Source organism: Schistocerca americana, chromosome 5, assembly GCF_021461395.2.
Source record: "Schistocerca americana isolate TAMUIC-IGC-003095 chromosome 5, iqSchAmer2.1, whole genome shotgun sequence".
Lineage (NCBI taxonomy): Eukaryota > Metazoa > Arthropoda > Insecta > Orthoptera > Acrididae > Schistocerca > Schistocerca americana.
In genome coordinates, this window is record NC_060123.1 from 566822042 (window position 1) to 566838900 (window position 16859).

The 16859-nt window shown below is 41.1% G+C and overlaps 1 protein-coding gene across 1 annotated transcript in view; it reads left to right on the plus strand.

The window, feature by feature from the left end:
- LOC124615960 (cysteine protease ATG4B) overlaps positions 1-16859 on the plus strand; it is an 82948-nt gene that overhangs the window by 61852 nt on the left and 4237 nt on the right. The window contains exons 8-9 of the mRNA XM_047144163.1: positions 2298-2452; positions 11496-11667. Of these exons, the coding sequence (XP_047000119.1) occupies positions 2298-2452; positions 11496-11667 (327 nt within the window). The remainder of the gene's footprint in view (positions 1-2297; positions 2453-11495; positions 11668-16859) is intronic.

Below are 16859 nucleotides of genomic sequence, written 5' to 3' on the forward strand. Positions count from 1 at the left end.
CTATATGGTTTCATTATGTGGATGATATGATTATGCTGTGGAGACATGGCAGAGAGGAATTGGGTCATTTTTATAAACATCTCAATGAGATTAATCCATAGATTTAGTTCACTACAGATGGTAGATGACATTTCCTTGGTATGCTAATCTTCAAGAAAGAAGATATTAAAGTTCCTGGCAGATTAAAAGTGTATTCCACATCAAGACTTGAACTCAGGACCTTTTGCAGACAAGTTCTCTACCAACTGAGCTACCCAAGCATGACTCATGAACCGTCCTCACAGCTTTACTTCTGCCAGTACCTTGTTTCCTACTTTCCAAACTTCACACATGCTCTCCTGTGAAACTTGCAAGACTAGCACTCCTGGAAGAAAGTTTTGTCGGAGAGCTTCTGTGAAGTTTCGAAGGTAGGAGACAAGGTACTGGCAGAAGTATAGCTGTGAGGATGGGTTGTAAGTCGTGCTTGGGTAGCTCAGTTGGGTAGAGCACTGGCTCGCAAAAGGCACAGGTGGTGAATTGGAGTGTCAGTCTGGCACACAGTTTTAATCTGCTAGGAGGTTTTATATCGGTGCACACCCTGTTGCAGAGTGAAAATTTTATTCAAGATTTTAGCTTGGACCACACGGTATACTAAAATCCCATACACATTGGCAGCGACCTACAATAGAGTTCAAATCACTAAGTAAGGTGTTATAAATACATAAGTAGATAGAGCAAGGAACATTTGTGAACTGGAACAGCTCAGTATGGAGTGGAATATCTCGGAGTGGAATATCTCACTATTGCATTGCTGAAGAATGAATTATCATCCACTGAGGTAAAAGAGCATTAAGACAGCCACAAAAAGATCAGAATGATGTACAGGAATCTGCAGAATCCAAGTGTTTCCTGCTGTTCATAAGAAATGTTCCTGACTGTGTAGGAAAGAAGTTGATGAAATGCTATATCACTGTATTGTTCAGACCCATCTGGAAGATGCAGGATCACCCATGTAGTTTTGGAGACACATACTGGGGGACTGGGGGTACTACTTAAAATGGTGGGGGGAGGGGGGGGGTTTCAAAAAGTGGCACAAAGGCAACTATAGAAGGGGAGCAGTTGACAGATCAACTGATGCAGAACTAGAACTTGCTCTGCAATCAGGAGCCCAGTGGATTTGATTTGGTATGACTTGGGTACTGACACAGTTGGATACTATGTAGGCTGTGCAGTGAGGCTATAGAATTGCTAATCATCTTAGCAATTTTAATGAGAAGGAGGAGAGTCTGAAACTAAATGGTATCTGAATTGTGATGCTGAAGAAGATTTGTACTCATCTTCCAACATAGGGTGTAGCAGTAGCACACAGCAGCAACCAACGACAACCAACTGCACTCAAGTTTTCAAAGCAAATGGCATCATGCCTCTGCACGGGAGCATGCAGAAACGGAATTTTACTTCAGTCAATAGTGAGCTAGTATGTGTGTCAAAACTTCTAAAAAGCTGCAGTCCCCCTTGAAGATGTCCTTGTGTAGAGTATTTATGACAGGTTAGAGCAGTATGTCAGTCTGTGATATAAACTAAGACATCTGGCTATCATGGTCAGTGCTCTTCAGATCAAGGCATCTGGTCGTAGCTCACCGGCTGACTCTTAGCTTTTCTGTATTATCCTGTACCCCATGCAAGTTAGTCATCCAGATTAAGTAGAACTTTCTTGCAGCTTGAAGTGGGTCAAGGAAGTATATTGGCAGATTGGAAGCTGTAGGGTAGTCTGCAAGTAAACCTGGAAGGCTCAGTTGAAATTGGTTTACCTGAGTGGAAGGCAGCTCTCTGGAGTGGAGTTCCAGCCGTGTATACAAATTAATCTGCAATGCATAAAAAATTTTAGATTTAGAAATAGAATTCCAATAAGGAGAAGTATATGTAAAAAATCTTAAGTTAAAGACTCTAAAGCAGATCAGTATTTTAAAATTAAGACACTGGAAGGAAAAGTATCTAGGAGTAGAAGGGGTAAAAAGTTTCGTGTGATATACGAAGCTACATTTAGAATGGTATATGATTCGTCCAAGTGTATAAATGTGTACAAATGTCAGTATGTATGCACAAATGCAACTGTTTGGAAGGGTCAAGAGCAGAAATTCGGGTACTGTATGTTCATTGCTTTACTGTTTCATGATAAGCATCTAGAACAATTTTCATCTCCTAAGATTGCTTTCATACAAATTATTTTGCAATACTGTATAAAATAGTACATTTAAGAACATAGGCATTAGTACTAATATTTTTGTCTCATATTTTTCACCTACTTAAATGTATAGGTGATGAAGTAATTTACCTGGATCCTCATACAACACAGATGGCAGGTCTTGTAGAAGACAAGGAACAAGAACACGAAAAAGAAATGGATGCATCATATCACTGTCAGTATGCAAGCAGAAGCCATATCTTGCATATGGATCCATCTGTAGCAGCTGTAAGTAGAAAAAAAATCTTTGAAAAAATTGAGAAGAAATTGTGGGATCAGAAATAGAATGGAGGTTGTAGATTAGAACTTGATCAGCCCATCCTAAGAAATTCCAATTTCTTTAACACTATATTAGTCTGTAGGTGGGTAGGTGTTTGATGGTGTGCAGGTTAGGGACAAACACACACACACACACATATATATATATATATATATATATATATATATGTCAACAAAACTTTTGTATCACCCCTTTATTTCAAAATTCATGGCACAGAGTTCAACAACTGGCTCTGAGGCATGTGTGTATATATTCATTTGTAATGTGTCCTGATCACCAAATCAAAAAACATATACTTATGTAACAGCAAAATCATGTGTGTCCTATTGGGCCTAGCTGCCCTACCTCCTCGTCCCTGCTCACTCCCACAAACAACACTTTACCATCCCCCACCCCTACCCTGCTATCACTCCCACTCACCACCCCAGCCTTCTCCTTACCCCCACCATACAGTTGCCTCTTCCATCATGCGCTGTTGCTTGCAGCCTGGCTTCAGCAACCAAGACTGTGGCCATATGTGTGTGTGTGTGTGTGTGTGTGTGTGTGTGTGTGTGTGTGTGTTTATCATCAACAAAGGCCTTGTTGGCCAAAGGCTCACTTTCCGACAGTCTTTTCACTGTGCCTGTCTGTGATTCAGCATCTCTGCTATATGGTGAGTAGCAAGTACCCTTTTCATAGATTAGATTAGATTTGATTTACTTTCATTCCAATTGATCCATAGTGAGGAAGTCCTCCAGGATGTGGAACATGTCAGAAAAACAACACATAACAAATATTTACAACTAAAACAAATAAGCTAATGTACCATTCCACAGGTCCCAAGTGGAATGATCGTCATTCTTTAATGAACACTATATGAAAGTCATTTTACAAATACTAATGCACTTAATTTAAAATAAAAAGTTTTTTATTTATTTATAAGGTAATATACATGTAATACAACTACTATAATACTTATTTACAATGAATACATTACTGAACTGAAATGGTGCAGAAGTTAGATTGTACTTACACACACACACACACACACACACACACACACACACACACACACACACATTTACAATGAACACATTACTGCACTAAAATTGCACAGAAGTTATATTGTACTTATATATATACAAATCAGTTGGTTTTACTGAGAAATTCATCAATGGAGTAGAAGGAGTTGGCCTCTTAAACTGAATTTCATTGGTTGTTAAGCTTTTTATGGCTGCTGGCAAGTTATTGAAAATGTGTGTTCCTGAATAATGCACACCTTTTTGTGCAAGACCAAGTGACTTAAAATCCTTGTGGAGATTATTCTTATTTCTAGTATGGATTTCATGAATTGAGCTGTTGGTTTGAAAAAGTGATATATTTTTAATGACAAATTTCATTAAGGAATAAATATATTGAGAAGCAGTAGTTAGTATCCCTAGTTCCCCAAACAGGCTTCTGCAGGATGTTCTTGAGTTCACACCACATATAACTCTTACTGCACGTTTTTGTTCCCGGAAAACTTTAGCTTGGCTTGATGAATTACCCCAAAAAATAATCCCATATGACATTATGGAATGAAAGTAAGCATAGTATGCCAGCTTTTTTCATTTTTATATCCCCTATGTCTGACAAAATTCGCATTGCAAACAGAGATTTGTTAAGACGCTTCAGCAGTTCTGTGGTGTGCTCCTCCCAGTTGAATTTATTATCAAGCTGTAATCCCAAGAATTTAACACTGTCCACTTCTTCTATCTTCTTGTCATCGTATGTTAGACATATACTCGTGGGAAACCCCTTACAAGTTCTGAACTGCATGTAGTGTGTTTTTTCAAAGTTTAGTGACAAAGAATTGGCTAGGAACCAGTGATTAATGTCCACAAATATTTTATTAGCTGATCTTTATAAGACTACGCTTGATTTGCTATTTATTGCAATGTTTGTATCATTGGCAAACAAAACAAACTTGGCATCTGTTAATGTTACTGATGAAAGGTCATTGATATACACAAGAAAAAGTAAGGACCCTAAAATGGAACCTTGTGGGACCCCACATGTAATTAGTTCCTAGTTGGATGATGCCTGATAGCTTGATACATGTCTTTTTCCTAATAACACCCTTTGTTTCCTGCCAGAGATATAAGATTTGAACCATTTTGCAGCATTTCCTGTTACACTATAATACTCTAATTTACTTAAAAGGATATTGTGATTTACACAGTCAAATGCCTTTGACAGATCACAAAATATACCAGTTGCCTGCAATTTTTTGTCTAATGAATTAAGCACATTTTCACTGTAAGTGTAGATAGCCTTCTCAATATCAGAACCTTTTAGAAATCAAAACTGTGACTTTGACAGTATGTTATTTGAGATAAGATGGTTATAAAGCCGACTGTACATTACTTTTTCGAAAATTTTTGAGAATGCTGGCAACAGTGAAATTGGACGGAAATTTGATGCTATTTCTTTATCTCCCTTCTTAAACAGTGGCTTAACTTCAGCATATTTCAGCCATTCAGGAAATATTCCACTGATAAATGACTGGTTACACAGATAGCTTAATATGTTACTTAGCTCAGAATCACATTCTTTAATTAACTTTGTTGATATTTCATCATACCCACTAGAGATACGAGATATTGGCAGAAGTAAAGCTGTGAGTACCGGGCATGAGTCGTGCTTCGGTAGCTCAGTTGGTAGAGCACTTGCCCGCGAAAGGCAAAGGTCCCAAGTTCGAGTCTCGGTCGGGCACACAGTTTCATACCCACTAGATGTTTTTGATTTTAAAGATTTTATGATGGACATTATTTCTGTTGGGGTAGTGAGGGTCAAATTCATATTATGGAAGTTGCGTGAAATTTCTGGTCTGAGGTTTTCCATAGCAGCATCTACCGAACCTGACAACCCCATCTTTTCGGTAACAGTTACAAAATGTTTATTAAAAAGTTCTGCAAGACTATACACATCTGTCACCAATGTATCATTAACTCTTAATGCTATTTGTTCCTCTTCATGTCTGGTTCTACCGGTCTCCTCCTTCACTATATCCCATATTGTCTTTATTTTGTTATCTGATATGACTATCTTTTCCTTGTAATATATTTGCTTTGACATCCGTATTACACTCTTTAATATTTTGCAGTATTTCTTGTAATGTGCTATAGCATCAACATCGGAACTGTTTCGGATTGACAGATACAGTTTTCTTTTTGTTTTACAAGATACCCCTATTCCTCGAGTAATCCATGGCTTTTTTGTAGACTTTGCTCTAACCTTTGTAAGTTTTGGGGGAAAACAGTGTTTGAATAAGGTAAGCACTTTATTAGCAAAAGTGTCATATTGTTACATTCCATCCTGGATTTTCCACTATGGATATAGTGTTGATCCATGTGCGGCATTGTGCATAGTGACTGTAAATATTATTGACTAAAACGAGTGAAAAATGTACCTGATGCCTAATCATTTAGCGACTCAACATTAACTTTTGAATTACTTATGCAGTGCATTAACCTGTTAACATGTTTGTTTCCTTTATAAGCTGTAAGCTGCTTCTCTAGGGGGAGGAGGTGGGGTTTGTCTCAGCAGCCAGTGTGCTATGAGCCTATTGTGAGTTTCTATTCCTAGTATCCTCTGTCCAGGGGCCAAATAAAAGTATTCAGTCAGTACAACACTGGAAGGAAAAAAGGACCATTACTATCCATTATTAATGCTCTCTGTGGACAAGAAAGGATTTCAGTATGCAACAACAAAAATCTTTGATCATTTGCACAATAACATAAAATGTCTGGCAGGTAGCAAAGGAAATTTTATATTTAACCTAAAATCATTTCTCTGAAACAACTCCTTATATTTCATGGAACAATATCTATTTAAACTCTGTAAGCCTATAAATAATGTTGTAATCTTTTTTTAAGTGTAGCTGCTTGAATAGGATTAAAAAACAGTGTTTTTATTAACATTATCAATAATTGTGTATACATATCCTTAAACTGACTTGTTCCACATCATTTTCATAAAAGAAGGGTTCAAATGATCTGTGGATCATGTAACCAACTAACTAATTAACTTGACTTACTAGTGAAATGCTTTAATCCATTCAAGCACAGCATACTATCAATAGATAGCACTCTTGGCAACTGGGTGTATGTTTACAAACAACGTCAGGGGGGGTGACCCTCTGATCGGTGCAGGAACAATCACAATAGCAACACATCTGTATAGCATATTGGGGTGATGCAGCACTTTTTTTGTTGATGTGTGTAGATCAACTGAAGATGGACAGGAGGGGTGGGGGGGGGGGGGGGGGGAACTGATCCAGAATCTCTCAAAAACTTATGATTGATTTGACAGGTTAATCACCAGTACGGAATTGCTTTTGGTAATTATTTCTACATAATGGGAAGTCATTACTTGTAGTACATGGATAAATAAAGTGCCAAATGACTATATAGATGCCCATTAAAATGCTTGGTAATTATAGAGGCATATGGAATGATAACAGCAGAAATACAGGACAGTGTGGAAATGTAAGGACGTGGAAGTAATGAAGGCAAAGCTAAATAGCCAATATAAATATAGTAGTGGAATTGGTGAGAATATTTATAATTTTAGATACAGCCCACCTAAATTACTGTTTAAAGCAATTGTGCACACATAGGAATAAATGGTCCATCATTAGAGGGCAGCAAATATGAACCACAATTGATGCAGATGTTAGTCTTTGAAAGCAGAGATTTCTTCTTCTAGAGAAAAGAGGAAAGTGCTTGAGAAAATATTCTTTTCAGTCCTGTCTTTTTCCAAAAAGAACAACTCAGATTGACTGCTGCTATTCGTTCCTAAATCTCGTACTGCTTTGTAAGAAGAAGATATTTTTGTTATCTTCCTGATTGTACTTTCATTCTAAAAGTACTTTCTTTGTGACAAGTAGACTTGCATGAAGATTGTGGGGTGTAGACAAAAAGCAGTGTATATTATTCTTGTACTTTGCACCTCCCTTTGTTCCTCCCACGGACTAAAGTACATAGAAAAAGCAATTCTTTTTATGTCATGTGTCCTATCTGCCCCTAATATATTCTTATAAAAAAACTTTTATTTATTACTTTCATTACACAGCTCTCTCTCTCTCTCTCTCTCTCTCTCTCTCTCTCTCTCTCTCTCTCTCTGTGTGTGTGTGTGTGTGTGTGTGTGTGTGTGTGTGTGTGTGTGTGTGTGTGTGGTGCGTGTGCACGTGCGTGCGTGCGCGCACTCATGTGCGAGCACACATGCTTGCCTGTGCGTGTCTGTGTCCGCGTGGGCTTCAGCAACTGCCATTGAGTTTGATAATGAAAATGTATGCTCTTCAAAGAACAATTTTAGCTTAGCTGGCTAAAATAAAGAAGGTTGCAGAAACATTTATAAAGAGTATTTCAGCTTCTAGGTGAGGTGTATGCCAATGTTGTGGCAAACACTTGTTAGTACAAATTTTCTAGTGCAGGTGCAGCAATTCAGTTATCAGTAAAACAGGGCTCACATAAATATACTGCGTGAAAACTGTAACAAGTAGTCAATGAAAAGAACTTAAAAGCTTCACTTAGAGTGTCACTTGCAGGACTCGAATTTTCTCAGAATATGCTTTTCATAATGAAAATAGATCAACACTAATAAAAGCTCACTATGTGTTGCAGCTGTAAGGCTGTTGAACATTTGAGAAATGGGATTGTTTGGGTGGACATCACCACAACTCATCAAGGTGAACATATCTGTAAAGTGAAATAGTTTGACAACTTGCCAGCAGTTACATCCCACTGCACACACCTCAAATCGAGCAAAGTTAGCAGAGATTTTTCAACTATTGATATTCTAGAACTAAAGGAGAAAGTGGGAAGCAGAATGCATAAAAAGCATAAAAAATATAATAGAGCAAGTCTGTGGTGAACTGGAGAAGATATCTGTGTATAAGTTGACATCAGTTTCTTTGATGATGGCTGAACATGTAACAGCTGTGGGTTCAGCTGTCTGAACATGATGTTGTACATCCATAATCAGTACACTGTTTCAATTGTCAATGCTGGGAATACATCATCTAATCTTGCATGGGTGAGTAACTTATGGCAAATATAGTGATTATGCATATGAACGAAAATGAAGTCCATTGTCATAAAAAAAAAAGAAGACATGACTATCAAAAAGCTGCAGTTCGACTTTCTTTAATCATTATTAACTTTGATAATAATATAATGCGATTGACAAGGTCAAGCCATTCTGGTTTCCTAGGGAAAACGATAGTCATCATACACTGTGAATCATTATGATCTCAGGCCACACACTAGTAAGTCAGAATGATTTAATTATGTTGGATAAAAGATGACAGTATTATCAAAACTAGTCATGAATAAAGTGAGGCATATTACAGCTTCTTGGCTGTCATGTCCTTGTTTTTCAAGTATTTGGAAGGTTTGGAGCACCACCTGCACAAAACATATCTCCTTTTATCATCACAAGTGTGTGTGTGTGTTTGTGTGTGTGTGTGTGAGAGAGAGAGAGAGAGAAAGAGAGAGAGAGAGAGAGAGAGAGAGAGAGATTGATTGATTCAGGTAACCATGCAATTCAGACTTGAGGCTGTTCAACTTTCGTTGAATATAAATTGCAGGACACTTAGATCATACTCTGAATACCATATTCACAAGTGAAACTGCTAGCAATCACAAATTCAATCACTTGATTAACTGAAACAACATATCAGGGAAGTATCCCTGAGTGCAGAATTTACTAATTGACGCTGGTGCAGACATTTCTATGTTTAAGTGAACTTACAGCAAAATTATTAATTTTCAGTATATCACCAACTATGCTTGCATATAAGAGTACATCACACCTCATGGCATTATTCCTACTGGCAGATGGAAAGCAGTTAAATAATGTGTCTGCATTGAAGGAGCTGAGAGCTGTCATACCGTACTGTGCAGATTTTGACTTACCGAATCATATGTGGATCAGAGTCTAGCTGAGATGGATGTTGTAATCAAGCAACTCCTAACCACTGCAGTGTCTGTGCCCAAAAGAAAAAATGATGGAAAAGAAAAAACGAACTTACCAGTAAGGTAGCAGCCATTGCCCCATGTAAAAGTAAAATCAGCTAGAGCATGTTGCAACACTTCACAAGGAATGATTTCATACATTTAATATTAATTTACTGACTGATCAATACAAGTAATTTCAGTTGCTCATCTTTAAGGTGTTTATTGATATGCCATGTCTTATGAAACTGAAAATCCTCCTGGTGATTTCTATGTTTGCTGTTGTTCCTTAGTTGCTTGTATATTATTGTTGTTGTTGTTGTCAGCAGCAGCATCATCATCATCATCACATCATCCTTCTATAGATGACGTCTCTTCTGTGCAACTAAATGTAACTAAATGTTTGTTTTTATGCCACATGTAATTCATCTCTGTTTGCAAAGAATCCTCAGTGGCAGTCTGTAATACATGTTTGTTGTAAATGTGCCATACACTGAAGAGCCAAAGAAACTGGTACACCTGCCTAATACCGTGTAGGGCTGCCCACGACCACGCAGAAGTGCTGCAGCATGACGTGGCATGGATTTGACTGATGTCTGAAGTAGTGCTGGAGGGAATTGACACTGTGAATCCTGCAGGGCTGGGCGTACATTCGTAGGAGTACGAGGGGGTGGGGATCTCTTCTGAACAGCATGTTGCAAGGCATTCCAGATATGCTGAATAATGTTCATATCTGGGGAGTTTGGTAGCCAGCATAAGTGTTAAAACTCAGAAGAGTGTTTCTGAAGCCAATCTGTAGCAATTCTGGATGCGTGGGATGTCACAGTGTCCTGCTGGAATTGCCCAAGTCCATTGGAATGCGCAATGGACATGAATGGATGCAGGTTATCTGACAGGATGCTGATGTACGTGTCAGCTGTCAGAATCATATCTAGATGTATCAGGGGTCTCGTATCACTCCAACTGCACACACCCCACACCATTACAGAGCCTCCACCAGCTTGAACAGTGCCCTGCTGAAATGCAGGGTCCGTGGATTCATGTGGTTGTCTCTGTACCTGTACACATCCATCCGCTCAATACAATTTGAAATAAGACTTGTCTGACCAGGCAACATGTTTCTAGTCAACAGTCCAATGTTGGTGTTGATGAGCCCAGGTGAGGCATAAAGCTTTGTGTCTTACAGTCATCAAGGGTAGACGAGTGGGCCTTCAGTTCCGAAAGCCCATATCAATGGTGTTTCATTGAATGGTTTGCATGCTGACATTTTTTGATGGCCTAGCATTGAAATCTGCAGCAATTTGAGGAAGGGTTGCATTTCTGTCGCATCTTCATCGCTATCTTGGAGATGCTGTGTCCCATCGCTCTTGCACCGACTATAACACCACGTTCAGACTCACTTAAATCTTGATAACTTGCCATTGTAGCAGCATTAACCAATCTGACAACTCTACCAGACACTTGTTGTCATATATAGGCATTGCCGACCGCAGTGCCTTATTCTGCCTGTTTACGTATCTCTGTATTTGAATGTGCGTGCCTATACCAATTTCTTTGGCACTCCAGTGTAAATATGTTAAATAATATTTCTATATATGTAACTATATTACAGGTTTTTCATTATTATCTTAACAAGGTAACAACAAAAATTGCAATATATTAATGTATTTGGAAACATTATATCATAAATTTATTATATACGTGCAACAAACACGCTTCATAAATAAAAGGAAATGACACACATATGGCATAAAAACAAACAGCTTTGTGTTAAGCTGCATAGCTGGAACACATCACCAGGAGGAAGAAGAAGAAGAAGATGATAATAATAATAATAATAGAAGCACAATAAAAACTTGAAAGTAATTGCAGTTGCAGTAAGTTCCTTTTCTCAGGGCTTGATAAACAAAATTAATTTATTGTTAAACTCTCAGAATATAAAGTGTTCCATTGTCCACAACTATCTGTAGTGAACTGTAACTAATTTGCTGTGTGTTTTTATATTTTTCCTCAGTGCTTCTTATGTGCCACTGAAGAAGAGTTTGAATCACTTTGCAAACAAATCAAAAAGAAACTTATACAAAATGAAAAGCAACCCTTATTTGAACTGTGTGATGAGAGACCAAATCATTGGTCCCCACTTGATGACTCAGCAGAAGAAGCACTGGGAGCTATGGCCTGTTATGGTATGTATGATAAACACTGACCTATTTTGCATAATTCAACAAAATCTTGTGTGGAATAGAAATAATGGAATGTGCCTTGCAACGAGGACCAAATAATGGCAAACAGTCATCTCAAACTTCCATGTCCAACCCCTTCAATTATTTGTTTTGCTTGTTCTAATCTTTGTTTGCTCATGCTTCGCTTGTGTACATATATGTGACATATAATGAACATGTCCCTTCCTCCCCCTCTCGTGGTCCATTACCTCCGCCGTCTCTTTGCCCAACACCTCCTCATCTTCCTATTTGACCATCTCCTCCTCATCCCACTCTTTGTCCATCTCCTCCTCTACCCCTCTCCGCCAATCTTCTCCTTCCCCTGCTCATCCCTCCTCTCCCTGTTCATCTCCTCCTCCTCCTCCTCCTCATACTCATCATCATCATCAATTCTCAACCCATCTCCTCTTCCCTCCCCTCTTTCTGCCAGTTGCCTGCTCCCCCCTCTTTCTGTCCACATCCCCCCCCCTCTCTCTCCCTCTCTCTCTCTCCCTCTCTCTCTCTCCCTCCTCTTTCTGCCCGTTACCTTCTGCCCCTATCTCCCGTTTCATTACATCACCCCCTCTCTTTCTGTCCATCTCCTTCCTCTCTCCTCCTACTTCCACACAATACACCTATCATTCAGGGCAGCCTATATGGCAGGGACTGCTCCATTGTGTGGGAGACCATCAGGAGAATTTCTGGCAGAGGAGGGAGGTGCCCCATGGCTTCTGTAATAAATAACGGCACTCTCCACACGGATCCCCAAGACATAGCCCAGACTATGGCAGCGTATTTTGCCACGGTTACTGCAAGAACCAGTCAGTCTGGGTTTCCAGTGTCATAGAGTGGTTGCTAAGAGGTGTAGTCTGGACTTCCAGTCCACCTCTCATGATGTTTACAACTGCCCATTTTCTATGTGGGAGCTGGATTCTGCGTTGTCTGCAGCTCGTGACACATCCCCTGGTCACGACAGGATCCATTACAGTATGCTACGGCACCTCACCAGGCGCAACAAAGAAATCCTCCTCGCACTTTTTAAAGCCATTTGGACCCTAGATCACTTTCCTGACTTGTGGCATGAGGCAGTTTTAATTCTTTTTTTAAATCCTGGGAAAGACTGCACGAGCCCGAGTAGCTACCGTAGTGTTGCCCTCACTAGTTGCATGGGAAAGACCTAGGAGCGGATGGTCAACCGCCGCCTTGTCTGAATGTTAGAATCCCGGCAACTCCTTAGTCGCTTTCACTGTGGGTTCAGGAGGTTTCGTTCACCTTCGATAACCTTGCCCTCCTGGAGGCGGCTATACAACAAGCTTTCCTATGCCGTCATCACCTTCTAGGTGTATTTTTTGACATCGAGAAGGCCTATGATACTACTTGGAGGCATCTCATCGTGGAACAGCTTCACGAAGGGGGTTTTCGTGGTTGTCTTCCTCGTTTTATTCAGTCTTTCCTCTCGCCACGATATTTTAGATACCGAATTGGTGATGTCCTGTCTGACCGCTTTGAGCACGAGAACGGTGTCCCTCAGGGTAGCGTTTTAAGTGTGACTGTCTTTGCCATAGTTGTTAATAGCATTACCTCCATAGTGAAAAGTCATATCCAGTGTTCCTTGTGTGTGAATGATTTCTCTTTATTTTCCTCTTCTTCAAGCCTTGCAACGACAACGCGTCAGTTGCAACTTACTCTTAGACGTTCGGATGACTGGACACAGAAGAGTGGTTTAAGTTTTCCACCGAGAAGTCCATATGTGTTCTTTTTCACCATTTTCATTCGATTTTAACCTTTCCTGAATTGAGGATGAGGGACACTAGCCTTACTTTTAAAGACACAGTGAGATTTCTGGGGCTCATTTTTGACTCGAAGCTTACGTGGTTACCTCATCTTAAACACCTGAAACGAAGGTCACTTAAGGCTTTAAGTATTTTAAAATGTCTTAGCCACAGTATGGCTACTTACAGTGCACCAGGCGTATAAAACTTTGTCCGCACCATTCACCCCTGCATACCGTACCATTGTTCAGCCTCCTCTGGCACGGCTATTTCATAACTAGCAACGTGCGACGTAGCCCTATGGGATTCACGCACAGGATTGCCTCTCTGCGATGTCTTGGCTGGTCTTCATGATTTACGTCACAGTTGGAGCAGATTTCCACCTTGGCTCCTCCGGAGACCCAGACTTATTTTAGATTTGACTAATTTTAAGAAAGATAGCACACCAGATTTTACATTCCAATCTCTGTTTCTTAACATTTTAGATCTGCATCATGGTTTCACCGTCATTTACACTGATGGCTCCAAACAGGATAATTTCCTTGGCTGTTCTGTAGTGTTCCCTGATCATGTTACCTGGATTCGCCTCCCTGATGAATATACCGTTTTTGCAGCGGAGCTCCACACAATCCTGAAGGCACTGGAGCAGATGAATCGTGTTCGGGGCAATCGATTTCTTCTCTTCTCCGATTCTCTTAGTGCCTTACAATCACTGCAGAATCTATACCCAACTGAGGAGATGGTCCAGCTGATATATGACCAACTGTACTTGCTCCAACGGCGGGGTAAGGAGGTGTCCTTCTGCTGGGTGACTGGTCATGAAGGAATATGGGGCAATGAACAGGCCGATTGGGCTGCCAAGGAGGCCTGCAGAGAGCAGGATGTGGTCCAGTGTCCTATTCCCTTGCAGTCTGTCATCTCTGCACTCCACAGGAAGTGCATGGAGTTGTGGGAGGAAGAATGGCTGGCAGTGAAGGCCAATAAACTGCGGTTGGTGAAGTCAACAACCCAGCTATGGCGTTCCTCCTGCTGGTTGCTCAGGCGGGAAGAAGTGACCCTCACACGTCTTCGGATCGGGCACTGTCCTCTCACACATAGTTTTTTATTACGGCGGGAGGATACTCCGTTTTGCGATGCTTGTGGTGTGCACATCTCTGTCCGGCACATTTTAACAGACTGCATTTTATACCGTGATGCAAGGGCAGAAGCACAAGTTGATGGAGATCTGCCTTGTGTTTTAGCTAACAATGAGATGCGTGTGTCTGGGGTTTAAAAGTTTTGTGATGTGTCTGGACTCTGGCCTAAAATTTTAGGCTGGAGGTTTCAGTGTATTGCCGAGTGGCTGACGCCTCCCTTTTTTCCTTGCGGTCAGCCAGCCACTTCCATCTGCTATATTGTTTTACCTCCCTCTACCACTTTCTTCCTGTGTTGTCCATGTTTTACTGCTGATGACATGCTTCGTCCCAAGCTTCGGTATGGGTAGCACATACTTTTCAAGGCTTGTTACCTGTGTTTTATGTTCTGTTTTATCTTACTGTTCTGAGTATTTTGTTGACACCTGTCTCACTATGTTACTGGGCAGGCGCTGAAGACCTTGCTGTCATGCACCCAAAAAACCCTCTGCTACTACTACTAGTACTACTACTACTACTACTGAGAAAACTGTTTACTCATGCCTCTGCTCCTATTGGAGCTAGATTATAAACCACACATTGCTGATTCTCGTGGGGCAAGTAGTATGGAGGTTGAAATCAGTCCAGGGGTTTGGCTGGCGACCCCCCACCTCCACACACACACACACACACACACACACACACGCACACACACACAGAGAGAGAGAGAGAGAGAGAGAGAGAGAGAGAGAGCGAGTTCATGAACAAATAGTGTAGTCAGTCCAAAGAATATGTAGAAATAGCTGATGCAGTGCAGAGTCACTTTCAGCAGTACTTCGGCTGGCCATCGAGAGGACCACATTAGCTTTCTCCAAGAAGTGAAAATGGGCCTATGGCCGCTTGGTCTTAACTTGGCCAGCTGAAGGGCTTACATGACCCACCAGGCAGAGATGATGTGCTACTTAGCACTTGCAGCCCCTCACCCTTCCCCTCCCCCCTCCATTCCCCATCTCACCCCCCCCCCCACCCCTCTCTGTGTGTAGGGGTATTAAGACAAGTCAGTAGTGTGATATGATCCATTGATATGGCCCACTGGATTACAAGTCTTCTCTCCTTGAATCAGTGTGTAAGGCTGAAAACGACCTAACTGATGCGAGGAAGAGAGAATGGTACCAATAGGCTTGTGCTGGGCAAGATCCCAGCTGGCACCTTCAGCTGGACAACAGACTGGAACTGTCACCTGTTCGAATCTTTACATGTAGGAACTCCTGTCTGGGTGTGACCCTTGGGACATATCCCAGGTTGGATCCAATGGTCAGTTTTGTTGCAACAAGGCCATCATTGGTTCTGGTGACAATGGCTTGAGAATTGCTCTACAGACATCAGAATCAGCTTAGGTTGCAATATCCTGGCCAGAAATCTCCACCATCAGAAGGCCTAGTGCAGCAAGCAGCCACCACCCCACCATGATCTCTATCATCTTACCAGAGATGCCCACGGACTTTGACCCCATTGGAGTCATCACTGCTGCCAACACCTCAACCTGAGCAGCCAGCTCCAGCTTCTTCACTTCCTCTTCCGGACCATAGCTGCATCCCTCTTCAGGGGTGTCACATGGGTTGCCTGCCCTGAGGTGCTAGAGCAGCCTAAAGATGCCACTGGCCGGAATGTGTGTTGAAGTCTGTGACAGGTACATTTTTAACATTTTCAACAAACGTGCATTGGCCACACTGAGGGTATTGCGGAACTGGGTGCTCTTAGAGAACCCTTTACCATTTTATTCGTGCACGTGTCAATGTTGCACCCCTCCATGATATTGTCACACGAGGACTGCAAAAGCATAAACACCTTTTGCTGTTTCAGATCACGTTCAAATGTCGAATGGTTTTGAAAACCCATAGTGATTTCACCCTATACACCACTGCAAAAATTGCTGTTGCACCGCACTCCAAATGGGTCAGTTCACAATCAGTGGAGCTGCAGCCCTACAATGCCATTGCGTCATCTCATCGGGGATGGAGGTGGACAGCAGTCTCGAATGTTGTCAAGGACTCATCCTGTTGCTCTTGTCATTTTTGACCTCAAGATGTGTGGCAATTAATGCCCTGAGGGAAGGGGTGGTTTCATTGGTATCCTTGTGCAACCTCCTGCGGGCTTTTCATGTTGATTCTCAGCAGTAGTGTGTCTGAGATGTTTTCCTCCCCCACCTGTAAGAAAACTGCCTGGTCCAACTCTGGTTGTCACAGTTCTGACCTCCATTGCAGAGGCATCAAAAGAAGGGGTGACACATGGG